The sequence below is a fragment of the Typha latifolia genome, chromosome 11 (assembly GCF_019914945.1).
Source record: "Typha latifolia isolate L0001 chromosome 11, TyphaL0001v2, whole genome shotgun sequence".
In the NCBI taxonomy this organism is placed as follows: Eukaryota; Viridiplantae; Streptophyta; class Magnoliopsida; order Poales; family Typhaceae; genus Typha; species Typha latifolia.
In genome coordinates this window covers 6,509,152-6,534,917 of record NC_133096.1, presented here as the reverse complement: position 1 = coordinate 6,534,917, position 25,766 = coordinate 6,509,152, and the positions used below count along the sequence as shown (strand labels likewise).

Sequence of the window (25,766 nt, the reverse complement as noted above, 5' to 3'; positions counted from 1 at the left end):
CTGACCCAGGAATTCGCCCGTCACCAAACACCTCTTAAATCCAAGAAACTAACCACCCTAAAAACCCCTATCTCTATCTCTAAATCCCTACGACGATAGCCACAACCTCGACCGGCCTTCTCTGCGCCGGTCATCGACAAGTGCTAGAAATGCTACACTGTTGATGAATCGGCTGCCCAGGCTGTCATGACGATCCTCTTTGGCTAAAACCGCGAGATTTTATCGAATTTGATAAAAAGCCAAGCATTCATACCCTTAAAGTAGGGTTTAAAAGCTTTCTACTTGGTGCCCTTGATGGCCTTCTTAACTATGGAGTTCTTGGTGATGAGGAGAGTGGCAGTGGATAAGAGGTTGTCGGGGAGTGCTTGGAGATGGTGGACAGAGAGGCCGTGACACCACATGGTGGACGAAGGGCCTCACGCTTAGAGATGGACACTGTGGCATGGATGGATGGAGAGAGGAGGCAGTGGCAGAGTGGAAGGAGGTCATCGGTGGTCGTTACTAGGGTTTGGGTAGGAAGACAACGAGGGGGAGGAAGAGGGTTTCCTGAGGAAGAGATGTGGGTTGGGAGAAAAGTGAATAGAGCTAATGAAGGAATTTTAAAAAAAAATTATATTAGCTAGGCCACTTAATGATGAAAAGAGAATTATCCCTATTTAAAATCTAATATTCTTATTAAACAAATATAACTTCTAAATTTATTGCTATTCTAGGCAGCATGTTTTTGAAAAAAAAAAAATATATTGATTATCCTATTTTTTTTTAAAAGTTAAATAAATTTTATTTTCATGTACTTCTTGTCATCTGAGGGAGAATTACAGGTTCCGAAATTATTCTATCGTCGAAATGCCATGTCAGATGCACTTATGGACCAAAATAATTTTACTCCATTGAATTTGTTTCGTAGCACTATACATCCGAACACTTCTGATTAAGTTGCAACGGTTTAATTTTTTTTTATCTACTTAGCAATTTTAAACAGTTGCTAAAAATTTTTTTACCCTCTGAAATTTAACCTTTTACCACAGAGTCACCTAAAAAACTTTCTCATACAATGCATATTAATTTAGTAGATTAGACCCTGTTTGATAATAAATTTGAGTAACAGTTTATTTCGATAAAAATATAAAATAATTCTAGTACGATTAAAAACTCCTTTACCGCACGAAGATCTTTAGATTAAAATATATAAATACTAGAAAGAAAGAATTAAAAGGAAAAAATTATGTGACCGTTGTGAGTAAAACATGTGTTACAACTAAGTAGAGAAAAAGACTAATAAATAAGTAAATGAACGGACGACAGGAAATGAGAGGACATGATATGTAGATAAAAACAAAAGGTCATGATGGAAGGAATGATGACCACTAAACAGTTTAATAATGCTATGCTTACGAACATTCTATATGCAAAATGACGTGGCTTCATCACAACCATTGACAGGTTGGGATGATGTAAAACTAGTGCGTAAAATATTATGTTATGTAGTGTTTGTAAGCAATAAAAGACAGTGACAATTATAATATTTAACATGTGAGAAAATATAAAATGTCTTTTTAAGTTTTTTTTTTTTAATGATTTATAAGCCCTAAGGCTAGATATACGTTAGATAAAAATAATTTAGGTTTTATTAAATTTCAGCTAATATAGTAAGTTAACTAGTCTAGACTTTAAGCCATGTATATCGCTGAATATTACTCCGAACTAAATGTCGCTGAAATCTGCTCTAAGCCGTTGAATCTAGGGATGAAAAAATTAATTTTCTCATTCATTCGTTATTAAAATAATTAAATTATAGTGCAATAAAATATATATTTCATTTAATGTGAGATAAAAATTATTAATAAATATATCTTTTACTCTAAACTTAGAAGGGAAATTTAATCATTTATATATTTATTAATTTCTCGATGTTGAAATGATATAGCTGACTACGGTCTACGGTCATTCTCAAGAAAAACAAAAGATTATACTATTTAACAAAATTTCGGTGGCAATTATGTAATAAAAAAACCCTTCATAGAAAGGTTACTCCCCGGATAAACCCTTCGCAATCACTCTCGTCTCACCGGAACGATGAAACGACGGGGGTTTTCGTGCCTATAGCGAGTCGAAAAATCCATGGCGGTCGCGTCTTCTTCTTGCCCTAAGATCGTCTTCAAGGGACCCGAGAGCAATGGTACTTCGAATCAATGCAATCGTTTCTGTCGCGTAATCTATTCTTTGCGGTTCGAGATTTGGTATTTGCAACTGCGCGGTTGCTTCTGCTTTGAATTCTTTTTTTATTTTATTTTTCATATTAAAAATCGGACCTTTGACTGTCGATTCACAGTCACAGCTCTGATTGTGAGTAAAAATGGATCAAATAGAAACGGTCGCTTACTTGGAAAATTGTTTTGCTCTTGAAGGTGTGCTACTCTCTCGCTATAATTCTTGCTGCCTAAAGAGATCCTACTTCTACCAAAAGGTACCGAAGAAGTGAAGTTCATGTATGCTATAATTTTCCTGTGTATATTACTGATAACATTTGTCTTCCTATTAGTTTGGTTCACATGGATTTTGTGGTGGACATATTATTAATCTACGGCAAAATGATTCGCCTAAGAGACAAGGTATTGTGAATCCGATGGTTTCAGTTAACTTTTGTGATGGAATGTAGAGAAATATTTAGTTAAATTTAAGCATGTTTGTTTTATTGTATGAATTGAACGGTCTCTTAATCATGAAGTATGTCTTCTGACTTTCAGAACTATTTTTTAATTACGAAAAGAAGCTAAAAAGAGAAGAAAAATTAGAAAAAGAAAACAAGGAGAGCAAATAACCATATTTTCCGGCTTTGAGAAGCATTATAAAACTTAATCTTCGGACTTTGGATTAAATGTTCCAATCGTTGCATAAAATATAGAACCTAAAAACTATAGAACAAAGTGCAGCTTACTACTAAAAAGGTTGGTCATGGTTCTATATCTTTTCTGTCTTAATCTTTTCTAAAGGTTAATGCTTGTTGCACAAGAAAGGGGTAAACAAAGAGTTGAAGAAGAGGTTTTTAGTAATATTTGAATTTGAAAAACACTCAATCTTTAGTGGCAAACTCTTTAGATTGCTTAGTCTCCTGTGCTGTTGTATTCATGATCCTATGTACTTGCTTATTATCTGCAGCTATCCGGTGTGTACTGGCTGGTGAAAAGGAGAGTGACTCGGTAGTTTCAGGAAAGGCCGATACTTTTGGCAGTCATAATAAGATTGGACTGCGTGGAAAGTTGAATAAAGTGGTTCTAGCTTATAGTGGTGGCCTGGACACATCAGTAATTGTCCCGTGGCTTAGGTATAACTATTTTTGCATCAAAAGTTCTTTGTTTACAAATGTGACTTCAAACCTTCTCTTGTTAAGGGGATGTGCTTCTGCTGCATATGTTTGTGTTACTTAGTAACCTTATTTACTTTCTGAATAGGCTCATTACTAGAATTTCTTCCTCTCTTGGCAATGCTATTGTCCATGGAACATGAAGATATGTTCAGTTAGCTATCCTAGTAATTTTATTGTATGGAATATTCCTCACTCCTCCCAGTCTCACTTTTTATTTCTCATATTCACATCTTACTTGACTTCTCTTGTTTTCTCATGTGCACATACCATGGCCAGATACTGCAAGTAGATTAGTGCATCTATAACCTCTCCTTAACTGTTTTTCAGGAAGTTTCTAATGATGTACTATAGATGAAATAGAAACAATATACAATGCTTTTAAGGACAACTGAATTTTTTATTAGCTTTTTTCTTAGTGTCCATCATCCATTTTATTATTAGATTTAGTTTATTATCTACTTTAACTTTTCTCATGTATTGCAGGGAGAACTATGGCTGCGAAGTTGTCTGCTTCACTGCTGATGTCGGTCAAGTATGACATTCAGTTGTAAACTATGATGATTTTGCAGAAAAGCAACTTGCAGAACTTCTTTTATCATACTATATTAGAAAAGAAATTACAAGTTCTACTTTTATTTCCATTTACCGTGAAGTTACTTTAAATTGTGTGGTTTTTGAGGTATCTTCTACTTCTGAACACTGTGCTATCATCTATATATATGTATATATTCAGATGACAGGTCAATGATCAGAAGTAGGTGATGTGTCAAAACCTTTTATATTCACAAATAGAGCATGCTGCTTAGCTTGAGTAATATCTATCCAAAATATCCTCATTCTAGATCTTCATTCTCCCTTCTTCCCATTTCATATATTACAATCAATCTTCAATGTTGTATAAGGAGTGGCAACTAATAGGATAATAAAATGAGATAATGGTGGGAGGAGAGGATAGAAGAATGAATAATCAAGTAATAAATAGATGAAGGATAGATTGGCTGATACTAGAAGAGAAATAAGTGGTATTGGGAATCAGTATGGTGGTTAGGGGGTGGGTGGTTATGTTGATATCCTCCCCTACCCCCAGCAATAGTGAGCCTTGCTAGCAATAGCATGCCGCTTGACACCCATTAAAAGAAAGTGAGGGGACCCCAAGGTCTCTTTCACACTTTACTCCATCTTTCTCTCCATCCTCAAGGACAAGCTTGCAAGGGCAGTGGGATCGCCACATAAATGTGCCAAGGTGAGTTTTCTTTTATCTCTTATATCTCTTTTCGAGCATAGACTAAAAAGTCAGGTGAAATTTAGTAGGTTTAGTATGATGGATGTATATGTACACTAATATGTGGTATGCTTTTATAGGACATAATTCTAGGCGTGTGGACCAAATTTTGCTCCCGTTTACACTAAATTTTCCCTCATCTTCCTCCCTAAATGGTTAAACCTATACTAATACGTTCATACTCTCTTCTTTTTTTTTTATAAAATCTTTGTCCCTCCTCTTCTTCCAACATTTTCCTCTCCTAATAGTGATCTCTAAGATTTTTGTTACTATTCTTCCGCTCATTTCTCAATCTTTCTCGACTTCTTCCCCTGCCCCCCTCCCCACATTTTTCTCTCTCAATCCCAACGCAAAGCCAAGTTTTACAGTGATAATACTTCCCTTTCTTTCTCTCAATTTCCATCAATTTCTTTATCTCCTAATTTCAAACAACCGCTCTCCCTTCTTCTATAGCTCAAATGTGTACAAGGATAGAGGATAATTTTGTGAAAAATATTTTTTTCATCAACAGTGTAATCCCCTAAAGAAATTATGATTGGGATCTTAGTGTAACATTTTCTTCTTTAGGGGATATAAGCGATATCGGGTCATAGTTCAAGAAGTCTAGGTATAATTTAGGGTTGATTAATGCAAAATATGCATTTAAAATAGGCCATATAATAGTGAAATTTGTGGGCAAAATTGTCTTCTCAATCTTGCACCTATTTTGTAGTTTCAAAAACTAAGAAGGAAAAATAGATCAATAAGAGACAAGTTGAGGATAAGTTTTTTTCATTCTTAGTTTTTCCCAAATCTTTGGCCTAATTTCGAAAAAATTCAAAAAATAATTGGGGGAGATAGACAAATTAGCGGTCAATTAGACTACCTCACGTAAGGCTTAAATAAACTCTATTGACTGTTTACGATGCTAAAATAATAGAAAGAAAGAGATAAAAAGGGTGCCATTGTTATGCCAAACTGTTCCAGTCGTACTGGGTGTTGGCATAGCAAGTACTGAGATGCATGCATGCCAAGGTGTGTGCATTCTGCACAAGGCATGTCACTGGCAAAAGATTAGAGGTTTACATTCAATTCTTGCTATTTACTTATAAAATTGGAAGTTTCAAGTGGCGTACATGGAAAATATTGACATTTATTAGTCACAAGTACAACTATATAAGTTATAACCTTCTCCTTTCGAATTGAAACAACATCATAAATTAATCTGTATAACTCTTTCTGGATCTCAGTGTTTGTTATATTAATTGATTTAATTCTGAATGCTTCAGTTTCTTTTACCTGTATATGCTATACTTTTGTCCTATCTTGTACATCTTATTCTGAATTAGAACAAATGATACTTAATAAATTATCTTTCAATTATTTTTTCCTTCTTATATGTTTCTCTAATTTATCCTCTATCAATTTTCTTATTTCTTGAAGGGTGTAATGGAACTAGAGGGCTTGGAAAGAAAAGCAAAAGCAAGTGGTGCAAGTCAACTTGTTGTCAAAGATCTAAAAGAGGAATTTGTTAAAGATTACATATACCCTTGTTTGCGAGCTGGTGCGGTCTATGAAAGAAAGTATTTGCTTGGTACTTCAATGGCTCGACCTGTTATTGCTAAGGTGATATTTATATTGCATGCTCAATATATTTAGTCAATTAGATCACCTAAAATAAGCATTAGGAATCAGTGCATTGCTATTTGCTAACATTTCTTTCTCTTTAATGTACTATATCCTAAAACTGTAGTTTTTGAGATGCAACTTATATACAGAAGTACATGTGTAAGTGAATCCGAAAATAACAATGTGATTGTGTTTGATGCAAATTATTAAATTACTATGTGTTTATTTTTTTGCAATGGGTCCTCTGGACTGCATCAATTTACAAACTTTTCAGGATAAATTTCTTAAACATTTATGCATCTTAATAAAAATGCTAACCACAATTAACAAAATCTACCAAATGTATTGAGTTCATTCATATTATTTTATTTGTGTATTGTCCTACAAAATGCACTTTTATATGATATGTTTATTAAATTGTTTCCATTTCCTGGTATTCTCTAAATTTGACTGTGTTATGATCTTGTAAAACTTAATTGAGCATGGCTCACATTTTCAGTGTCATTCTTTCTTGGCTTAATTACACCTTTTCTCTCTTGAACTTTGACTTGGTATCAGTAAGGGCAAAAAAAGAAAGACAAAGAAGTATCCCCTGCGCCCTAGACTTTTGAAACTACAATTTATCTACAGTGGGTAAATTGTTAATAAAAATTGCATGACTAGCACGTGCATGCTAAGTTATTAGCATACAGACCAACTTACCCTGGTAAGGACAAGGATTTACATTTTTGGACTATTTTACTCTAGTTCATCTCCTTCCTCAAGCTAACCTGAAAAAGGTTTGCCTCTTCATCCCCAACTCTCCACTGCTCCTTCCCCACATCTCCACTTCTCCTACCTACCTAAAAAAGGCCCCCACCTTTAGTTCCAATCCACCACTTCACTATCCCATTTGTCCACTTCCCGATCCTATCTATCTATCTCCTCCTAGATCTTCTTGCACTCCTTCCCACATTGCCTCTAGTGGTAAGTGATAACAGGAAAAAGACCAACATAGATACGATAGCTGGATAGAGTAGAAAGATAGGGAAAGAGGAAGATCGTTGTGCAAGATCTTGGGAATGAGAGAAGAAACCAAGTTTGAAGATGAGAGGGTTTAATATGTAATCAAAATTTTGCAACATCTGTTAACAGTGTTTGAGGGGTTGTAATTTTTCAAGTATATTTAAGCTGCAATTAGAAGACTTAAAGGCAGGCCATCTTGCACTTATAGTCTCAAACCCATGTCATAAAACCTAACTAAGAAAGCTAAGGAAGAATGATGAAGGACTTGACTGACAAAATTGTAAAAGATGCAGATGTCAATATTCTTTGTGACATGTGACAAATAAAGGTTCTTTTTTCTCCTGAGTTGACCTTCCAAGTTACAACTCCACTTGAATTCTTAGTCTAGTCTGACCATACTTTATGTTGTTGCATCCGAGGTGGCAAACACAAACCCAAATTCCTTTTGCTGATGATATATTTTTCAATTGATGAATATAAAATAGGATTCAATACAATTCAGAAGCATGGAAAAGAAATTTGGAATCTAATAATTCTATAATAAGTAAGTCTAAGACTGACTGTATAGAGTGCTATTTTGACAATGTATGTGACTACATTATGAGTTTCTTTTGAATAGCAGTAAGTTAAAGTTAAACATGTTTGCTTGTATAGGGAAGTAGTTGATTGGTACCTTGCCACTAAGACATCTAGAGTCCAATTTTGATGCATATAGTAATGAAGTATGGGCAAGCACAAAAGAGAGGCCACTTCAAATATCTTAATCTTTGCATCTTTTCAAGCGAATTGGGTTTCTGACCAGCTTGTTGCTTTCCATATTCCAAGTACAGTACTGGAAGAATAACTAGTTTAATGTCTATGTGCCCAAGGTACAGATAGAATCAAGTTATGATCTCCAAGATACTTTTACAAGTGGTAGGCGATATTTTACCACAAATTTCACTTTTGGGCACCATGTTTATCTCCTCATGAATGTCTACTTAGCTGGTCAAGAATTAATTATCAAAATTAGGAGGTCTAACCGGTTCATTTGGCTTTGAATGATAGGCAATGGTTGATATTGCTAAAGAAGTCGGTGCAGATGCAGTTGCTCATGGATGCACTGGAAAAGGCAACGATCAGGTTATACTTCTAAGACCATTCTATGCATGCATCTATTTTCATAATTGTCATTTGTCCTATCAACGCTGACTGCAGGTTCGCTTTGAACTTACATTCTTTGCTTTGAATCCTGAACTCGAAGTTGTTGCACCTTGGAGAGAATGGGACATCACCGGACGAGAAGATGCTATTGAGTATGCAAAGAAACATAATGTTCCTGTTCCTGTATCAAAGAAATCTATTTATAGCAGGGACCGGAATCTGTGGCACCTTAGCCATGAGGTACACTTTCTCTTACTATGATTTCACTAGAGCCACTTCCATTATCTCAAAGACTTTGTTCAGCACTCTTCCTAATAGATTTTTCAAGTTATTATCTATTCTTACATTTTCTACTTTCCAAAATTTGTCTCTATTCTTTAGCTTTTGCAAATCTAGATGGTTCGTGAATGATGATTGATTTTTCAGAAAATACATTTCATAGTTTCCTTTTCTGTTATACTATTAAATGGGAAGTAGTTAATTAAATATAACTTACAAGACTATGTTATGATCAATGTAGGTAGTCAGACCATAGTTGATGCAAAACGTGGTGGAGAAAGATGAAATAGGGAAATAAGAAAGGAAGGAATGGGGTTTTACACCTCCACCCTAAAAAATGGTTTCACACCAAAATCCTTTAGAGAATAAATCATATAGACTTTCATTAAGTTCCAAAGGAAATATAACGGGTCTATATATAGACTTACAATGGAATTAAGCAAAAAAACACCCTACATAGGAAATAAACAAAAGACACCCTAAATAAATAAAAATCAGAACCAGATCCCTATAGGAGGGATCATCAACTGTCGGCGCCTCCTGCGCTGGTACACACGCCATCACGTCCTATCAGTGATGTCCGCATCATTCTCCCCGGGCGGGAGAGAAGTCGACTCCGTCGAGTGTGCTGCTCTGCTGCTTTCATACTGCTCTAAGGTATCAGGGTGATGCACCTCCAAATCGTGACGATCAAGCCACGTGTCATCAGATGTAGGTCGTCCTTTCCAACGTACTAGATACCGTTGGGATCTACCTTTTCTAGTTGAAATAATTTCATCATCTAAAATTTTATCAATTTCGTCTGCTGTGTTAGGTGGAATATTGGGAAGTGGAGGTAAAGAGGGTCTCTCATAAACAGGCTCATAGGTAGGCTCAGTATCTAGTGGGTTATCTGGAGTAAAATCTGGACCTTTATAAGCTACTAGATCCTCAATATTAAAAGTAGAACTGATGCCAAAATCACTAGGGAGATCTAGAACATAAGTATTATCATTAATTTTCTTGAGAATTTTAAAAGGTCCGCACTTCGTGCATGCAACTTTTTGACAGCCTGTGGGAAACCGTTCCTGGACGTATCCGGATCATCACAAAGTCTCCAACATTAAATTCTTTGAATCTCCTTCTTAGATCAGCTCGAATTTTATAATTAGTATTATTTTGAGCAATTCATTCGATTTTCTTTATGCAAGTCATGAATATGTGATGCAAATGCGGATGCGGACTCGGACAACCTATGATAATGGGACATAGGAATGAGATCTATAGGCTGTCTAGGTTTATAACCATATACTACCTCGCTTGGACTCGAGACCTATGGATCTATTAACGTAATTATTATATGCAAATTCAGCGGTTGGCGACTTTTGATCCCGCCCTCTTAGATTCTCGCCGACAAGAGTTCTCAGTAGGTTACCTAAGCTCCTATTGACTACTTCAGTTTGCCCGTCAGTTTGTGGGTGGAAAGCAGTTGAATACTGAAGCTTAGTTCCCATCTTATGTTATAGGGTTTTCCAAAAATAACTAGTAAATTTTACATCCCTGTCTGATACAATAGTTTTTGGTAGCCCGTGCAACTTAACGATTTCGTCAAAATAGATTTTAGCAACTCGAGAGGCGTCAAAAGTTCGGGAACAGGGTATAAAGTGGGCCATCTTTGAAAATCGATCCACCACCACAAGAACGGAATCATGCTTTCGGGTCTTCGGAAGTCCAAGTACGAAGTCCATACTAACATCTTGCCAAGGGCAATTAGGAACCGGTAACGCCGTGTACAATCCTATATTTTGCTTTCGCTGCTTAGCAAGTTGACATGTATGACATCGACTAACAAGTCTCATAACATCTCTCTTTAAGCTTGGCCAGAAAAATCGATGTTCCGTAGCTTCGATAGTTTTTGCATGCCCAAAATGTCCAGCTAAACCCCCAGCATGCAATTCCCAAATTAAAAATTCCCTTAACGAGGTGCTAGGAATGCATAACCTTCGGGACTTAAATAGATAGCCATCCTGCAAGATGAAACCATCTATTTCTTGAGTCTCTCCATTGCTTAATAAATTGTAAACTTCATGAAAATCCGGACATGATTCATATTCAGTTTTGATTTTATCAAATCCTATTACTTCTGCGTTCATCCTTGAAAGAAGAATCATGCGACGACTCAGTGCATCAGCCGCTTTGTTGTCTGCTCCGGACTTGTGTCGCAAGGTGTATGTATAGTCCTAGAGAAATTCGACCCACCTACCGTGTCTAGCATTAAGCTTCTTCTGGGAATTAAGGTAGCAAAGAGCTTCATGGTCAGAGAAGATTACGAATTCTTGAGGAAGCAAATAATGCCTCCAGTGGCGAAGAGATTGAACCATAGCATAAAATTCCTTATCGTAAGTGGTATATCGTTGTCTAGTTTCATTCAGCTTTTCACTAAAGTAGGCAATCGAATGGCCCTCTTGGCTCAGGATTCCCTCCATACCAACTCTAGAAGCGTCACAAGTGACCTCAAAAACTTTAGTAAAATCGGGGAGTCGCATGACAGGGGCTTCCACCATTTTCTTTTTAATTTCAGTGAAAGCTTTAGTAGCACTTGCTGACCACTTAAATTCACCTTTCTTGAGGCATTCTGTTATTGGAGCCATAATGGTACTAAACCCTTTGATGAACCGACGATAGAAGGTAGCGAGTCCATGAAAACTTCTCACGTCTCTTATGGTACGGGGTTCAAGCCACTCTTTAATAGCTTTGACCTTATCAGGGTCAGCAGACATTCCTTCAAATGAGACAATGAAACCCAAGAAAACAACTTTGTTTGTCAGAAACGTACATTTCTTAGGGTTTGCATACAGTTGCTCTCTCCTCAAAACAGCGCAAACTTGACGAAGATGATTTATATGTTGCTCCCGAGATCGACTATAGATAAGGATGTCATCAAAGTATACGACTAAAAATTGTCCCATAAAAGGTCGTAATATTTGAGTCACCACTCATGAAAGTATTCGGAGCATTAGTCAAGCCAAAAGGCATAACTGTCCATTCATATAACCCATCTTTTGTTTTAAACGCAGTCTTCCATTCATCACCAGGGCGTATACGAATTTGGTGATAGCCACTTTTTAAATCTATCTTTGAAAAGATCGTGGCCCCTGCCATCATGTCCAGCATGTCATCCAAACGAGGAATGGAGAAACGGTATTTTACCGTTATTCGATTAATAATGCGGCTGTCGACGCGCATACGCCATGTTCCATCTTTCTTTGGCGTTAACAATACGGGAACTGCGCAAGGGTTTAGGCTTTCCTTCAGAAAGCTTTTTCTCAATAACTCGTCAACTTGTCGTTTTAGTTCAGCGTGTTCAGTTGGGTTAAGTCTGTAATGAGGCAAGTTAGGAAGAGATGCACCCGGGACGAAATCGATAGCATGTTGAATATCTCTCATTGGCGGCAATTCATCCGGGAGATCCTCTGGAAAGACATCCGAGAATTCCTCAATCACAGCATTGGCTTCAAAAGGAATCGATTCACTAGGCTCATTCAGAATTTCTCGAGCAGCAAGAATCAGAATAGGAGTTCCTTTACTCATCTCACGTTCAATGCCTCTCGCACTAATCAAGCTGACTTTATTGTCGGAGTGGATGGGATCAGACTTCTTTTCCATCTTGCCACCTGTAGGCTGCGATGGAAGAATCTTGATTTTCTTACCCTCATGTTCAAACATGCAGATATTTGAACGGCCATAAATATGCATGTTATTATCAAATAGCCAAAGCCTTCCAAGGATAATTTGACCCACATCTATGGTCAATACATCGCACCAGATTTTATCCTTATAAGTCGTGAATTCAATTGGAACCAAATAGCGCTCTTTTATTTCCAGCGTGGTTGAATTAATCCACGAAACCTTATAAGGATTAGGATGGAAAATTGCTCTCAGATTTAGTTTTGAAATAATGGTGGAGGACACGGCATTTATACAGCTGCCACTATCCACAATTACTTTACAATTTTTACCTCCAATTTTCGTGAATGTGTGGAAAATGGAATTGCGCCTCCAATCATCATTGACTTTAGGTTGAGAGAGGGCACATATAACAACATGTAACCTTGTGGAGTCTATGTGCCTCAGGCATCCTAGGGTATTTTCTTCCTCTTCATCTTCAAAATCTCCTTCACCGTCTACATGGTGAACATATCCATCAAAGTCTTGCTCGGAGTCTTCTTCGAAGGGTTCCTCAATTAAACTTATTTTATACGGGCTCGCACAATTTGCAGCAACATGTCCATAGCCTTGACACTTATAGCATTTGACCCGAGGATTAATCTTAGAAAAGTCTTTCTCAATGTTTTTATCTTTGTATTCTACCTTGGATTGTGAAGGGCTAGGGGTAGATCGATTAAAAAATTGACTAGTAGATTTGGCTTGATGAGAACCTGTGGAGGATTTATGAATTTTAGGTCTTGTTTCATAATTTCTTGGGATGTGGTTAGGTCTAGACTCCTCTAAGTCTTGAACTAAGCTGTAGGCTTTTTCCAGAGTATCAACGTTACGAGCAAAAAGTTCACTTCTCAATTCTTCACGTAGGCCAGTCCTAAATCTAGACAAGATTTGCATAGGGGAAGAAGGAATTGGTTGGGATTTAATAAAATTAAAAGCAAAAATAAAATTTTCGAAAATTTGAAACACTGATTTTTTTTTTTTTTTATACAGCAAAAGAGACGTGCTGTTTTTTTTTTTTTTTTTTTTCAATCTAAAAATAAATAAAAATAACGATGGAACAGTAGATCACTAGATAATGCAACAACAATCAATTTTTTGAAGGACTTAGAATCTTACGCGGTAGCGATTCCTCTATGACAACAAAATCTTGTTGTTCCTCGTCGACGGTAATTTCTTTGCTCGTTGTACGCCGGATTTCTTGACGTTCCGGTGTTCGTGGAGCTATTGGTCGTGCGAAGAACAAATGTGGAGCGGCGTAGAACCCGGGAGGAGTGGCGTCCATAAACTAGGATCCTTCGCTCTGATACCAAAATGATGCAAAACGTGGTAGAGAAAGATGAAATAGGAAAATAAGAAAGAAAGGAATGGGGTTTCACACCTTCACCCTAAAAAATGGTTTCACACCAAAATCCTTTAGAGAATAAATCATATAAACTTTCATTAAGTTCCAAAGGAAATATAACGGGTCTATATATAGACTTACAATGGAATTAAGCAAAAAAACACCCTACATAGGAAATAAACAAAAGACACCCTAAATAAATAAAAATCAGAATCAGATCCCTATAAAAGGGATCATCAACTGTCGGCGCCTCCTACGCTGGTACATACGCCATCGCGTCCTATCAGTGATGTCCGTATCAATAGTATATAAGTGTTAATAGGTGCAGTCAATTGTTTGTTCATCAGATGATTAAAGGTTGTATATACTCCATAGGTGATATATCGCATAGTGCAAGTTCAAATCACCTGTAGATCTGCCCATAAACTTTGGAATTGTGAATGGAATCCCCCAAGAAGGGCTAGAATGACAGTTCCCGCTCTTTGGGAGGTACCAAATAAATGACCACTCGTCTCAGGGTTTCAGGCATAAATATTTCACTGACCTGTAAGAAGGGGTACCAATGTCTGTATAATCAAAACCATTCGGATTTTAGATAACAGTCTCTCTTCCAGGTAAGTAATGCAAAGTGCTGCCAGTTGTTGATTCATAACAAATTATTAAATGCTATAAATTGGTATATATTGAATAGTGCAAGTTCAATTCACTAGTAGTTCTGCTTCTCGTCCCTATGGTTAAAGTATTTGTAAATCATTTAGGTCTTGGGTAGTTCAACTGCTGTTGTTAATGTATTAAGTTAATTGGATCTTAATATGAACTTGCTGATAGCTTAAGTGCAACTAGGCCACAAAAAGAACACAGAGCGCACGTGTGAATGCGTGTGTATATATTGTCTCATAATTTTGTTAGCAGCTATTCATTTAAACTGCTGGACATGACAATTTAAAGCTGACCGGGTATTAGCAAACTACATCTATATTAAGACATGGCGAATTTTTCTTTCTTTATTGAAGGGTGACATTTTGGAGGATCCAGCAAATGAACCGAAGAAGGATATGTATATGATGACTGTTGATCCAGAAGATGCACCTAACCAAGCTGAGTAAGTTGTTTTCGTTTTCCTTTTTTACAAAAACAATGTAAATCTACTACATTTCTTGTGCTTCACTACTGCTATTATCTTACCATATAAAGTGGCTTTTGGTATTGTGGTAGACATAGTGGTCGGTAGTTGAACTTAGTGATATATGTATAACTTTTCCATTTGGAACTTAGTTTTGATCAACAATTTCTTTATCTAGATATCTTCACATAATTGCAAACAGAAGAAATAAACAAGAAGTAATTTACTGCTTGTTAGACCCCTAGGACCGCAAATTGATTGATTGCACTTAGGTTCTTGATGCGGGACAAATATGCAAGTGATTAAACTAAGAGAATTCAGCAAATAAATATTTTAAACAAAGGTAAGCTAGTCAAATAGAAGTCCTCTAAATAAACATATGAAACTATGTTATAGTATACAGCCACAAGCAAGATTGCTTTAAAGAAAGTGACTTAGATTGTTGGAAGCATGACAACTTCCTCTGACTAGGGTCCTGAACTCAAAATTGAGATCACTAATAAAGAAGATGATAGATTAAGGCTTACAAATAGACAATTTCGTGGGTTCTAATGCAGAAAATTGATAGGTTTTGCAAAATTCCAGCAAAGGCTTTTGTAAGAAAAGCTTAATATGAGAATGCATATTTTGATGTAGGGGATAAGTCTACTAGCACAACAGTTGATCTAAGGATAACGAATTAGATGTAGGTCCAGAAAGATGTTACTGATTGAGTCTAAAATAATGGGATGATGAAATTCAATTGATTGAAAACCTGTGGTGGAATTGGATCTAAAATAAAATCTAAAATCTAATCTGAAGGGTCAGATCTGGAAGCTGACGATATCCATATCAAAATATCTGGGAGGTCGGGCTTTCAATGGAGTTGTAATAGTCTCACAATGTCCTGGAAATGTCAAAGAATATAGAATGAAAGAAGATACTGAATCTAGGGAAAAAGAACCCTAAGTTTTGTGGTTCGGATTTCACATCAAAAGGGATCTTCATGAGATCCTTGGAGAAAGCTTCAAGCTATCTTTATTTCGTAGTGCCAATATAAAACCCTAAGTGAACCATGACCCAACTAGACTAAAACAAGCCAAAACAGACCCAATAATTGGGCTGGAAATTAGCCTTCAAACACTACAAAAATACCAGAAAATAAAAAAGGAAGACGAAGAATCTAATGAAAGTCTAACTAAGACCCAACAACACATTAATAACCAAGCCAAAGTGAAACCGGGCCATTAGTGCGCCTCCATCCATGCATGTAATAGTGTATGTCCAATACATGGTTGGGTTCGATGTCCTCATCAGTTCTTCTACGTGTAATCGTCCCTTTATATTTGGCTTAGTGGACTCTTTTTCCTCTTCATCTAAGTTAAGTGAGTGCCTTTTTGGTTCTTTTTGCTTTATTAAGTTCACTTGCTAAATTTCAGGGCAATCTGTATGCTTCTTTAAGTTCCCTTGCAATTATTTGCAGAAGTCCGTTACAAAATAATACCGAACTCTTATTATAGATTATTTGAAATATGAAAGCTGCATTTATGGGCTCAGACTTGTTGATTTCCATTTAGTAACCTGGCAATTTGAGAATACAACTCAATGACTCATATATCCTATGACTTATGGACTTCAGTTCTCACATCTCATATGATCCTCTGGTGCTTTCCTTATCTCTGATCAATAGTGTCTGAGATGTTTCAAATTTTGTTGATTGTACTCTTATGAAGCTATTGAGACATCCAAATCAGCTTTCTCATTTATGTGGAATTCAAAGGGATAAAACCAACTTAATTGCCTAACTGTATTGCTCTGCCATTGCATGTTTATCAATTCAATCATTTAATATTTAATAAACTACTATATGCAACAATCTAGAAGCATCTATCTACTACCTATATCATAACAGTTGAGTGATTTATCAAAGGCTATTTTAGATACTTAATCAGCATCCTTTAAATATATATACTAATATTTGGTCCATTGGCCACTCCCAACCCCCATGCCCATCTTATGTGCCAGTAATAGTTTTTTTTTTTTTTTTTTTTTTTTTTTTTTGTGGACAAAAATGTGCCAGTGATTGTGAAGAAAACAAAATGATGTAATCCATAATGGAAACCAAAATCTGATGACTATGAAAGATTAAGTACCACAACAGCTATGAAAAAGATAAATGTACTAGAGTAAGAAACTAGAAGATTCATAGGATGCAACACCAGAAAAAGAAAAGTGGAGTTTGCTTTTCAATACAAAGACCTTATCAATTAAGCAAAGCTTATGCAAGCTTCATTGCATCATGTTTTGCAACAAAGAAACTGAGCTCCTTGATGGGGAATTTGCTCATTATATTCTTATACTCCTTCACTGTACGTCTGATCTGCCTTGAGGTCTTGCATGCCAGAATTTTGCAGAAAATAGATAATATTAAATAAATCCTGTTTGAATAGATATATGGAATAGCTCAACAATACTGATATCTCTTTGTTGTTTGTTATTGGTACCTGTCTTTGTGCAGATATGTAGAGATTGGGATTAATTCAGGAGTACCTGTTTCCATTAATGGAAGAGAGCTGTCCCCTGCATCCCTCCTGACAGAGCTCAATGAGATAGGTGGGAAGCATGCGATTGGACGTATAGATATGGTTGAGAACCGGCTTGTTGGGATGAAGTCTCGTGGTGTTTACGAGACTCCTGGTGGCACTATCCTCTGGACGGCTGTCCGGGAGCTTGAGTCTCTGACGCTTGACCGGGAGACCATGCAGGTGAAAGATATGCTTGCCCTTAAATATGCTGAGCTGGTGTATGCTGGCCGGTGGTTTGACCCTCTCCGCCAATCCATGGATGCTTTCATGGAGAAGATCACAGATACCACAACTGGATCCGTGACTCTTAAGCTGTACAAAGGCTCGATTAATGTGGCCTCACGGAAGAGCCCCTATAGCTTGTATAGGGAAGATATCTCGTCGTTTGAGAATGGCCTAATCTATAACCAAGCTGATGCCGAAGGCTTCATCCGACTGTACGGGCTTCCCACCAGAGTCCGAGCAATGCTCGAGAAGGGCATCTGAGAGCCTCTTTATTCTATTTAGCAGACATAACAGTAGATTTTGAACCGTTATGGCACTTTTTACCTACAACATTTGCATGTAGGCTAAGTATTCTGAGCTATTGCATCATTTGACTGAAACAGAATTAGATCGTCAACTTTCAGACTGCCTAAAAACTATTCTATTTCAGAGATCTGTGGATGATACTGCACAATGAATCTGTCCATTTGCTTGCCCAAGAGAGGTAGGAAACCCACGCAGCTGCAAAGTCATACTTTGTAGTAGAGGAATTACTCCAATTTGTTCTCCTTTCCTGAGCGTCCGCAAATTTTTGATTATTATGATTCTCTTTTGTTTGGCGTGCCAATGTATAATAATCTTTTCTCATGACTCTTTCTAAACCTAGGGATTTATGCCTGCATGTACAAGAGTGTCTTTAGATGGTTCTTTCCTTTCTATTTTTCGTATAATAATATTTTTTAAGATCTGGAATACTGTCTATTCTTGTGGCGATAAAATAGACTTGGATTCGAGCAATGAAAGGAACTTCTATCTTCTACAGATATAGGTAATGATTAATGAAGGAATAAGGTTGTATACTTGTATACATCTTTCCCCGAGCCCAAGGTGCTACCTTACTGTAGTCCAGTGGTTCTTTTTTTTGTTAAACAAAAGGAATTTCCACTAATCACCATAAAAGGTTTAAAATACATCAAGTGGTTAAGACAATACTTGACGTATCTCTATACAAGATTTTATATAAACTGCAAAGGGCACGTAATGCCCAATCAGTAGAAAATTTCTAAGCCTAGCTCAATTTTGCCAAACGAAATAGACGCGAAGGAGATAAATATGTGGAGAATGTTAGAACAAAGGTGTTTGCAGTTTCATGGGACTGTAATCTTGCGATTGATGAAGTTTAATGAGGATCTCGAAGTCGGATTCTTGCTAAATTGATGGCCACTGCCCCAGGAGAGCACCAACAACCGAGCCTTCTCTCCAGCAACAGGTGGATAGTCCAGTGCTTTTGATGCTGCCTCTGCTATTGATGTTATAGTAACATAGTTGTTTTGCTTACTAAATAGTTCTACTTTGTATAAATCTCTCTTTTTAAGTACATAGCTCTCAAAAGTTGATATTTGTATGAATACCCTTCAAAAGCATTGTATGGATACCAAGATTTTTATCAAATTAACTGTATAAAGAGTGCATCTGTTCCTTTCAATTAAGATATCTAAGTCCTTTTGTTTTCCAAATCACTACGATTTTAACTTGTGGCTGTCAAAAAAGTAACTTGAAATGTAGATTTTGAAGGGTATGCACGAAAATATCAACTTTTAAGGGTCTTTATATATATATATATATATACATTGCTAATTCGATATAAAATTAGATTACATTACCCATAAAGATAGTATACTTAAGAAGGTTTTAGCACGGAGGTTGCCAATATTTGTAATTAATGGCTCGAGAACTGCAGGGTTTTTAACTATCTTTTCAAAGATGACTCTCTAAACTTGTGTTGCTTAGGTAATCTGAGAAGAGAGAATTATCTAGTCACCATTTCAATCTCCATTTTAGTTGCATCCAATCAATTCTGGATCATATATCGGATAAATTTTCTTTATCAAGCTTGAAATAATGGAGAAAAAAAAAGAATCTAAACAGAATCTTTTTCAATAGTAGATGAAAGTTTGATTTTAAGATCACATTTTTCAGCGCAAAAATGCAAAATATTTCTCAACTTTTGTGTTTATTGGTTGAGATAATACTGCTTGTGACTCTAGTATGCTTATTATCAGAAGCTCAGATGTATGAAATTAGATGTACAAATGCCAAAATTTAATTGGTAATATACATATCAAGGAAATAAAGCAAAAAAAGAATATGAAAGTAACGGCTAAATATCACTTCTCCAGACCTCATGCAGAAGCTGGTATCTGATAGCATGTGACCTGCTGCTCTCCTTCAACTTGGCTATGGGGTTTGAATACATATCGGTTATCGACGCTAAAGGTGAATCCAACTCGACTAGTTCATCGTCGCTGGTATAGGATTTGCGAACCATCGATGATCCACCCTTGAGATGTGGAGTTTGAATGTTCCCAATGACTCTCTCAACTGAAGCAACTGAAGGTGGAGAATAAATCATGGGAGATGCACTGCATGGAATGTTCCTTATTCCCTTTTCGTTGCTCTCTAGATGGTCCTGATAGTTGGAGAAAACGAGATAATTTTTGAAAGGATGCAAGGTGAACATAAAGTTATACAAAGATTGACGCTGTTTATCGGAAAATAGTTCCTAATGGCAATGTGACAGAAAGTTGAAAGAACTTGTAGTTTTGGTGTATTAATCTGATAGTTATTTTTAAGTTCCAAGTAGTTGTATCTCCTCTCTGAAAATTCCAATATGAAAGTCTCTGTTCTGTAGGTCTTTTAGCTTTCTATCTGAATTAATCTTATATGACTTGGTATTCCTTATCCACTACATATTCCTACCGATAATTTTTCTTATGAGTCGGTTCTGATCTCTTTGGTTCCATTTGCATTATTGTCATCTTATCTTCAATCATTTGTAGTATTGTTTCAAGTTCTTTGTGTAATTCATTCTCAGGATGTTCTCATTTATATGACTAGTTCGAAGCTATGCCACTGGCATTCAATCATTTGTAGTATTGTTTCAAGTTCTTTGTGTAATTCATTCTCAGGATGTTCTCATTTATATGACTAGTTCGAAGCTATGCCACTGGCATTCAATCATTTGTAGTATTGTTTCAAATTCTTTGTGTAATTCATTCTCAGGATGTTCTCATTTATATGACTAGTTCGAAGCTATGCCACTGGCATTCAATCACAGCTCAATTTGAAGTCCAATTGATTAAGAGACGGACATGACCTTAATATTGACCATTAACAACTAACCGAATTACCTCTTGAATTATTTTTTTTTTGGGTCTTAATTCGTTCTTGGACCAATATTTAGCATCTTTCTTGATATCTATAAGTTTTCCTATGTAGGGATTTTTAAATCTGTTCTCTTTACATGTCAGAACACCATGGTAAATGATCAAAAAAGAAAGCTATATTTCCAGTGTATATATTCGCAGATGTAATGAAGACAGTGTTAATAGAAGGAACAATTATGAACTCAACTCAAATTAATAGTTTGATACAGTTAACAAATATAGTTAAAGAGAACATGTAAAAGAGCATGAGAGATCTAACCTCAGATTCCAGTGCTTGGAGCACGTCATCTGGAATAGGATCTGGACAGAACTCATCTGGCAGGAAGCCGTCAAGGATCTGCTTGACAATTGTTGAACTGAATGCTGGACATACCTTGAATAAGCAAATACATGGAAGGAGCAACCAAAAAGGAACAATCATATCAATAAAAACCATGAAAAAAATGGCTGATGAATACTTACTTAAACCGACGAAGAAAAGTTATTTTTATGCCAAAACAAACCTCTTTCCTGATGGTTCTCTCCAAAAGCATGTCCTTTGGGAGCATTAGAAGATCGCTTAATGCATTCAAAAGGTAGAAAGGTTTCATGGATGCAGCAACATCAACTTTGTCATCCTTCCGTGAATTCTCATCTTGAGGTGACTCCTCCTCATCCATACCAAACAGGTCAGCAAGCTTTCTTGACCAGTTGCCAATCTAGCACAAGAGAAGGCAATGAACACTAGAAAAAGGGGATATAGAAACTATGATCCTTTTTTCATTCAAAAACTTAAAATCAAGTGTCTATGGCTAAATAAGTTACATAGTAACTAGAAAAGGTTTATGTTTTACATGATAGTTTTATGAAGTTCGATATCGAAGCTATGAAGGCGCCTATCAATTTTCATAAAGAGCATATTAGGTTCACATTTTGCTGAAATAAAACTATATCATAATCACTTACAGCATTTTTCAGTTGAGCACCGGCACCAAAGCTTGATTTTCCAGATGGGACAGGGAGAACCTTAAGCTCTGTGATTGGGTCAGACATCGGGTCTGTCGGAATTCCATCATCTGATTCTCGTAAGATAGCGTTAAACATAGCCACGTCAAGTCTTGCCACACATTGTTCCATCACCTGTAAATAAATTGAATATTCTTCAGAAACCACCCATTTAATACCTAAATGATATTGTCGTCACATTTCTGTGAATGTTCCTATTATCTGGATGCATCTTGATCTGTTTCAAATTTACTTGTTTATAATCTAGCAAAGAAAGAAGTAAAATACAATGCAATGGTAACCTGGCTTACTGAATGCAGATATCTTATTAGGAACATTCCCCTATTCTTCGTTATTTGGACAAAAAAAAAGTTCCTTCATGGAATACAGTAATATGCCTGATATATATAAATCTAGTAATTAAGTGTAATATTATCAGAAACATACAGGAAGCATGCTAATTATATTCATGCTAACAGACAAGACCAAAGAGTAATGCGTCAGTTTCTTTCAGTAACTACCCATTTTTCAGAAGAAAGAGTAACCGCATAATGTCACGATAAAGAATCGTGTGCTAATTATGGAGCTGAGTATATTCATCCGGCAGACTATGCTACAAGAAATCGCATGAAGTTCTTATACTTCAGCCAGCCTGGGCTATAGAGATGCTAAATCTTAGTGGGACCTGAAATCAAGCCTTTCAATTCCAAAGAACTAAAAAGAGCAACAGATGACCAGAATATTTTGTTACAAGAAGACTTCGAAATAATATTCTTAAGATCTACTAATGAACTTTTAGTGAAGAAAAATATCTGCACCTACCAATCTAGCCAGCATAGGCAAACACCCACACTCATGACCACCTGCTCTAACAGGGCAAAGCCTCTCAGATGCATCCTTAAAAGCTTTCTTCCAAATTTCTATTGATAAATTAGCCTGCTGTTGATCGCCAACAATTTGTTGCCTTCCATAGATTTTCTTCATGTGTGACTTTCGCTCGCTGCCCTCAGAAGCGGACTGCATATGTGGTGTAAAAGTCTGAAGGCAACAAAAGAATCCAATCATTCGAAAGAAATCCACTTCACTATTGCTAACTTTATGAGTTCATAATCATGGACATAGTTAAAAAGAAAGGGAGCAAACCTGCCACCATACAGACTCAACAACGCGAGAAAATATCCAGGTTTCGATTTTTTGCAATGCATCTATGAATGTTTTTGCCTCTTCCCACTCATTGAAGTGTTCAGTCAAACCCAACTTTCCTTTCTTGCGACGCACAGCTTCCCATTTTAGCGGAGAATATTTTTTAGTGGGCGCCGTTTTAGACCCATTTTCGACAGAGTCATGGGCATCTTTTTTGGCAACCTCTGGTTCTTTAGTTGTTTGAGTGATTATTGCTCTCAGCATAACTGAATTTGACAACCAGAAGGTCAATCTGTTTAAGAAGAGCTAAAATTTAATAAAAGTGAAGAGGCAACCTGCATATATATATACATGGTTACTTAGGAAAAGAAGTAGGTATATTATATCATCCATAGCCATGTAAACCTTATGAGCTCTAGAATTCAGCTAGCAATACCTATTTGAAATTTAACATAACAAAAGAGAGTTTACATACCTTGGAACATCATTTCCACATGACTTTGCAGCCAAAACTAGTCCTGAAGCAGCACTTCTTGCAGCATTTGCCCTCCTTTCTTTCGACCAATGTTTTAAAGCATGAATATATAGCCTTGAAAGCCTACGAGCCGGTGTGTGGACTTTGTGCGCGGAGCTCCCATGTTCTGAAATTATCGAGTAAAGGCTTATCTCAATGGCAGCAGCTTCTCTCAGCTCGCCTTCAAGCAACTCAACTCTAAGCTCCAAGTCCCGAATTTTGTTAGTCGAAATTTCATTCCTACTAATTCTGATAGGTGGCTTATCTTCACTCAAGCTTATCCTTTCCTGATCATCTGTTCCAGCTTCTGTTGCCGGTTTAATTCCACCACTCTGCGCGTCTTTCTGAATGACGATTTCCTTCACATCTTCCTCATAATGGTCATTCCGTGCTCTATTCGGCCTCATTGAGAATCTGATATTCCGAGCTCTATCACCCGTCAGCGTGCTATAAACTCTTCCGCCAAGTTTAGATCTCCGATTAGATGCTGATGAATTGAAGTCAGAAGGGAACAATGTTTTAACTGAACTCTCTGAAGCTTGCTTGACAGTAGCATCCGGTGCAACAGAGAGGCTACCAGGACTATCAACTACACTTGGAGCTTCAACCGAACGTTCTTGGAATTCTTCCTTCTTTAACTCTTTATCTGATTCTCTACATCCATTAAGATCTGATGCAGAGATTGGTTGTTCGAAATCCTCTTTTGCAGTCCCAGATTTCAAATTTTCGGCAGTGCCGTTTGGTAGCCCATTTCTTACATCTGATAGGTTCTTTAAAACCAATGAGAAAAGAATCAAAACTCTACAATTAGATACGGAAAATTGAAATTGGTAAACATCTAAGTGTTGATTTGAAAATAAAGCGAAAATTACTCCAAACTCGTAATGATTTCTATGTGAATACCTCATGTTCCTGCTCTCTTTTGATGTTATGACCAGCAAGATCGGCGTTCAAATCCACCGAAGTCGAAGAGATGTCATCGTCGGTGAACGACGCGATCTCCGCCTCCTCGGCGTACTCCTCGGTCATCAACGCCGAAACCGATTCCTTCCCATCCTTATCCACCGACGAGCTGCTCGATTCGTTCCCGTCGAACGGCTGGATCCTCACGTAAACCACCGGCTGCGCCGCGTTCTTGAAGCTCCTCTTGCAGCTCACCGGCGCGGCGACGCTCGCCGCTTCCTTGAGAACCCCGTGGTCGGCCAAGTCGATCGCGGCACTCCCCAAATGCTGGCCCTTCGAGGTCTTATTACTCCTAAGCTCGTATAAGTTCAATTCGAGCAAGTTCTTCTGGAATCCACTCGAGCCGTGGCCTTTCGACAACTTGACCTCGATCTTGAACGACTCGTTGAACTCGATCTTTCCTTCTTCGTCTCCGGCGCCGGGCGGCGAAGGGAGCACCGAGCTCGTCGACCCGGAGCTCCGGTCGCCGTTCGCCCACTGGATGACTACTGAACGGGGGGCTTTCTTCGACTCCGGCGCCGGCGCCGGCCATGGCTTGATTTCTTGGATGTGGACGGTGTAATCCACATGGACGGCGGCGTGCTTCTTGTTCTTGGATCGAAGACCCAGCAACATGGTCGGAGGGGAGGGGGAAAAAGACTGGATTTTGATGATTCCGGTGGTATTTTCTCGGCAATGCGATTAAGAATTCCAGGCAAGAGATGGACTTCAGACCGGAAAAAATATATATCTAAACTGACTTAACGAAAAAAAAAACCCTCAAAAAGCGAGCTGCAATGGATTCAGAAAGAAGAACGCCATAGAATTCAAGGAAGGAGAGGTATCATAATGATCATATGATCATAAAGAGTTGAAAAAAAGTCACCCCCTGTTTAAGATATTTTAGTTGTTGGAAAGATTTCTAAAAGGAAGAGCTTTGGGAGAGAGAAATAATTAAAAAATTTAGACGTGTAATAGATTATATCGAAGTTAGAGCTAGAGAATAGCGACATAGAGGATTCTTTTGTCAGAGCCAAAAAAGTTCTCCCTGTTTCAGAGTTGAACGTACTTTCTCACGTTAAAAATATTGTGTCCTTTTTACGAATCAGTACCTACGTTTTGAACTTATTATGGAGAATTCCAGAGTGGAGTTAAAAGTGTACTGTGAGCCTGTGAAGGCTCAAAAGTGGAGTTGGTGGTGATAAGCAAACGAACCCCCGTAATATATTATATTCTTAATTTGGATAGAATGCCGGGGAGCAACTTAAACCCACGTAGACGAATAGGATCCGCTGGATTAAGATCAAACGGTAGGAGAGATCGATTTTGAGGCT

At 37.2% G+C, this 25,766-nt stretch overlaps 2 protein-coding genes across 2 annotated transcripts; one reads left to right on the top strand and one right to left on the bottom strand.

The window, feature by feature from the left end:
- The first annotated feature begins 1,946 nt into the window (after positions 1–1,946).
- Positions 1,947–18,059, top strand: LOC140798106 (argininosuccinate synthase, chloroplastic-like). Its single transcript, XM_073151842.1, has 10 exons — positions 1,947–2,179; positions 2,409–2,467; positions 2,543–2,612; positions 3,160–3,325; positions 3,851–3,899; positions 6,072–6,254; positions 8,310–8,384; positions 8,460–8,645; positions 14,745–14,833; positions 17,352–18,059. Exons 1-10 carry the CDS (start codon positions 2,122–2,124, stop codon positions 17,902–17,904), a joined length of 1,488 nt encoding a protein of 495 aa, XP_073007943.1. The 5' UTR covers positions 1,947–2,121; the 3' UTR covers positions 17,905–18,059.
- A 1,599-nt stretch (positions 18,060–19,658) lies between these two features.
- LOC140798303 (uncharacterized) lies at positions 19,659–25,443 on the bottom strand. The gene is made up of 8 exons (XM_073152114.1): positions 24,394–25,443; positions 23,452–24,260; positions 22,977–23,268; positions 22,656–22,871; positions 21,795–21,968; positions 21,353–21,547; positions 21,109–21,222; positions 19,659–20,092 (listed from the first exon to the last, which is right to left on the bottom strand). The coding sequence occupies exons 1-8, from the start codon at positions 25,066–25,068 to the stop codon at positions 19,784–19,786; spliced, it is 2,784 nt and encodes a 927-aa protein (XP_073008215.1). The 5' UTR covers positions 25,069–25,443; the 3' UTR covers positions 19,659–19,783.
- Positions 25,444–25,766: the final 323 nt, after the last annotated feature.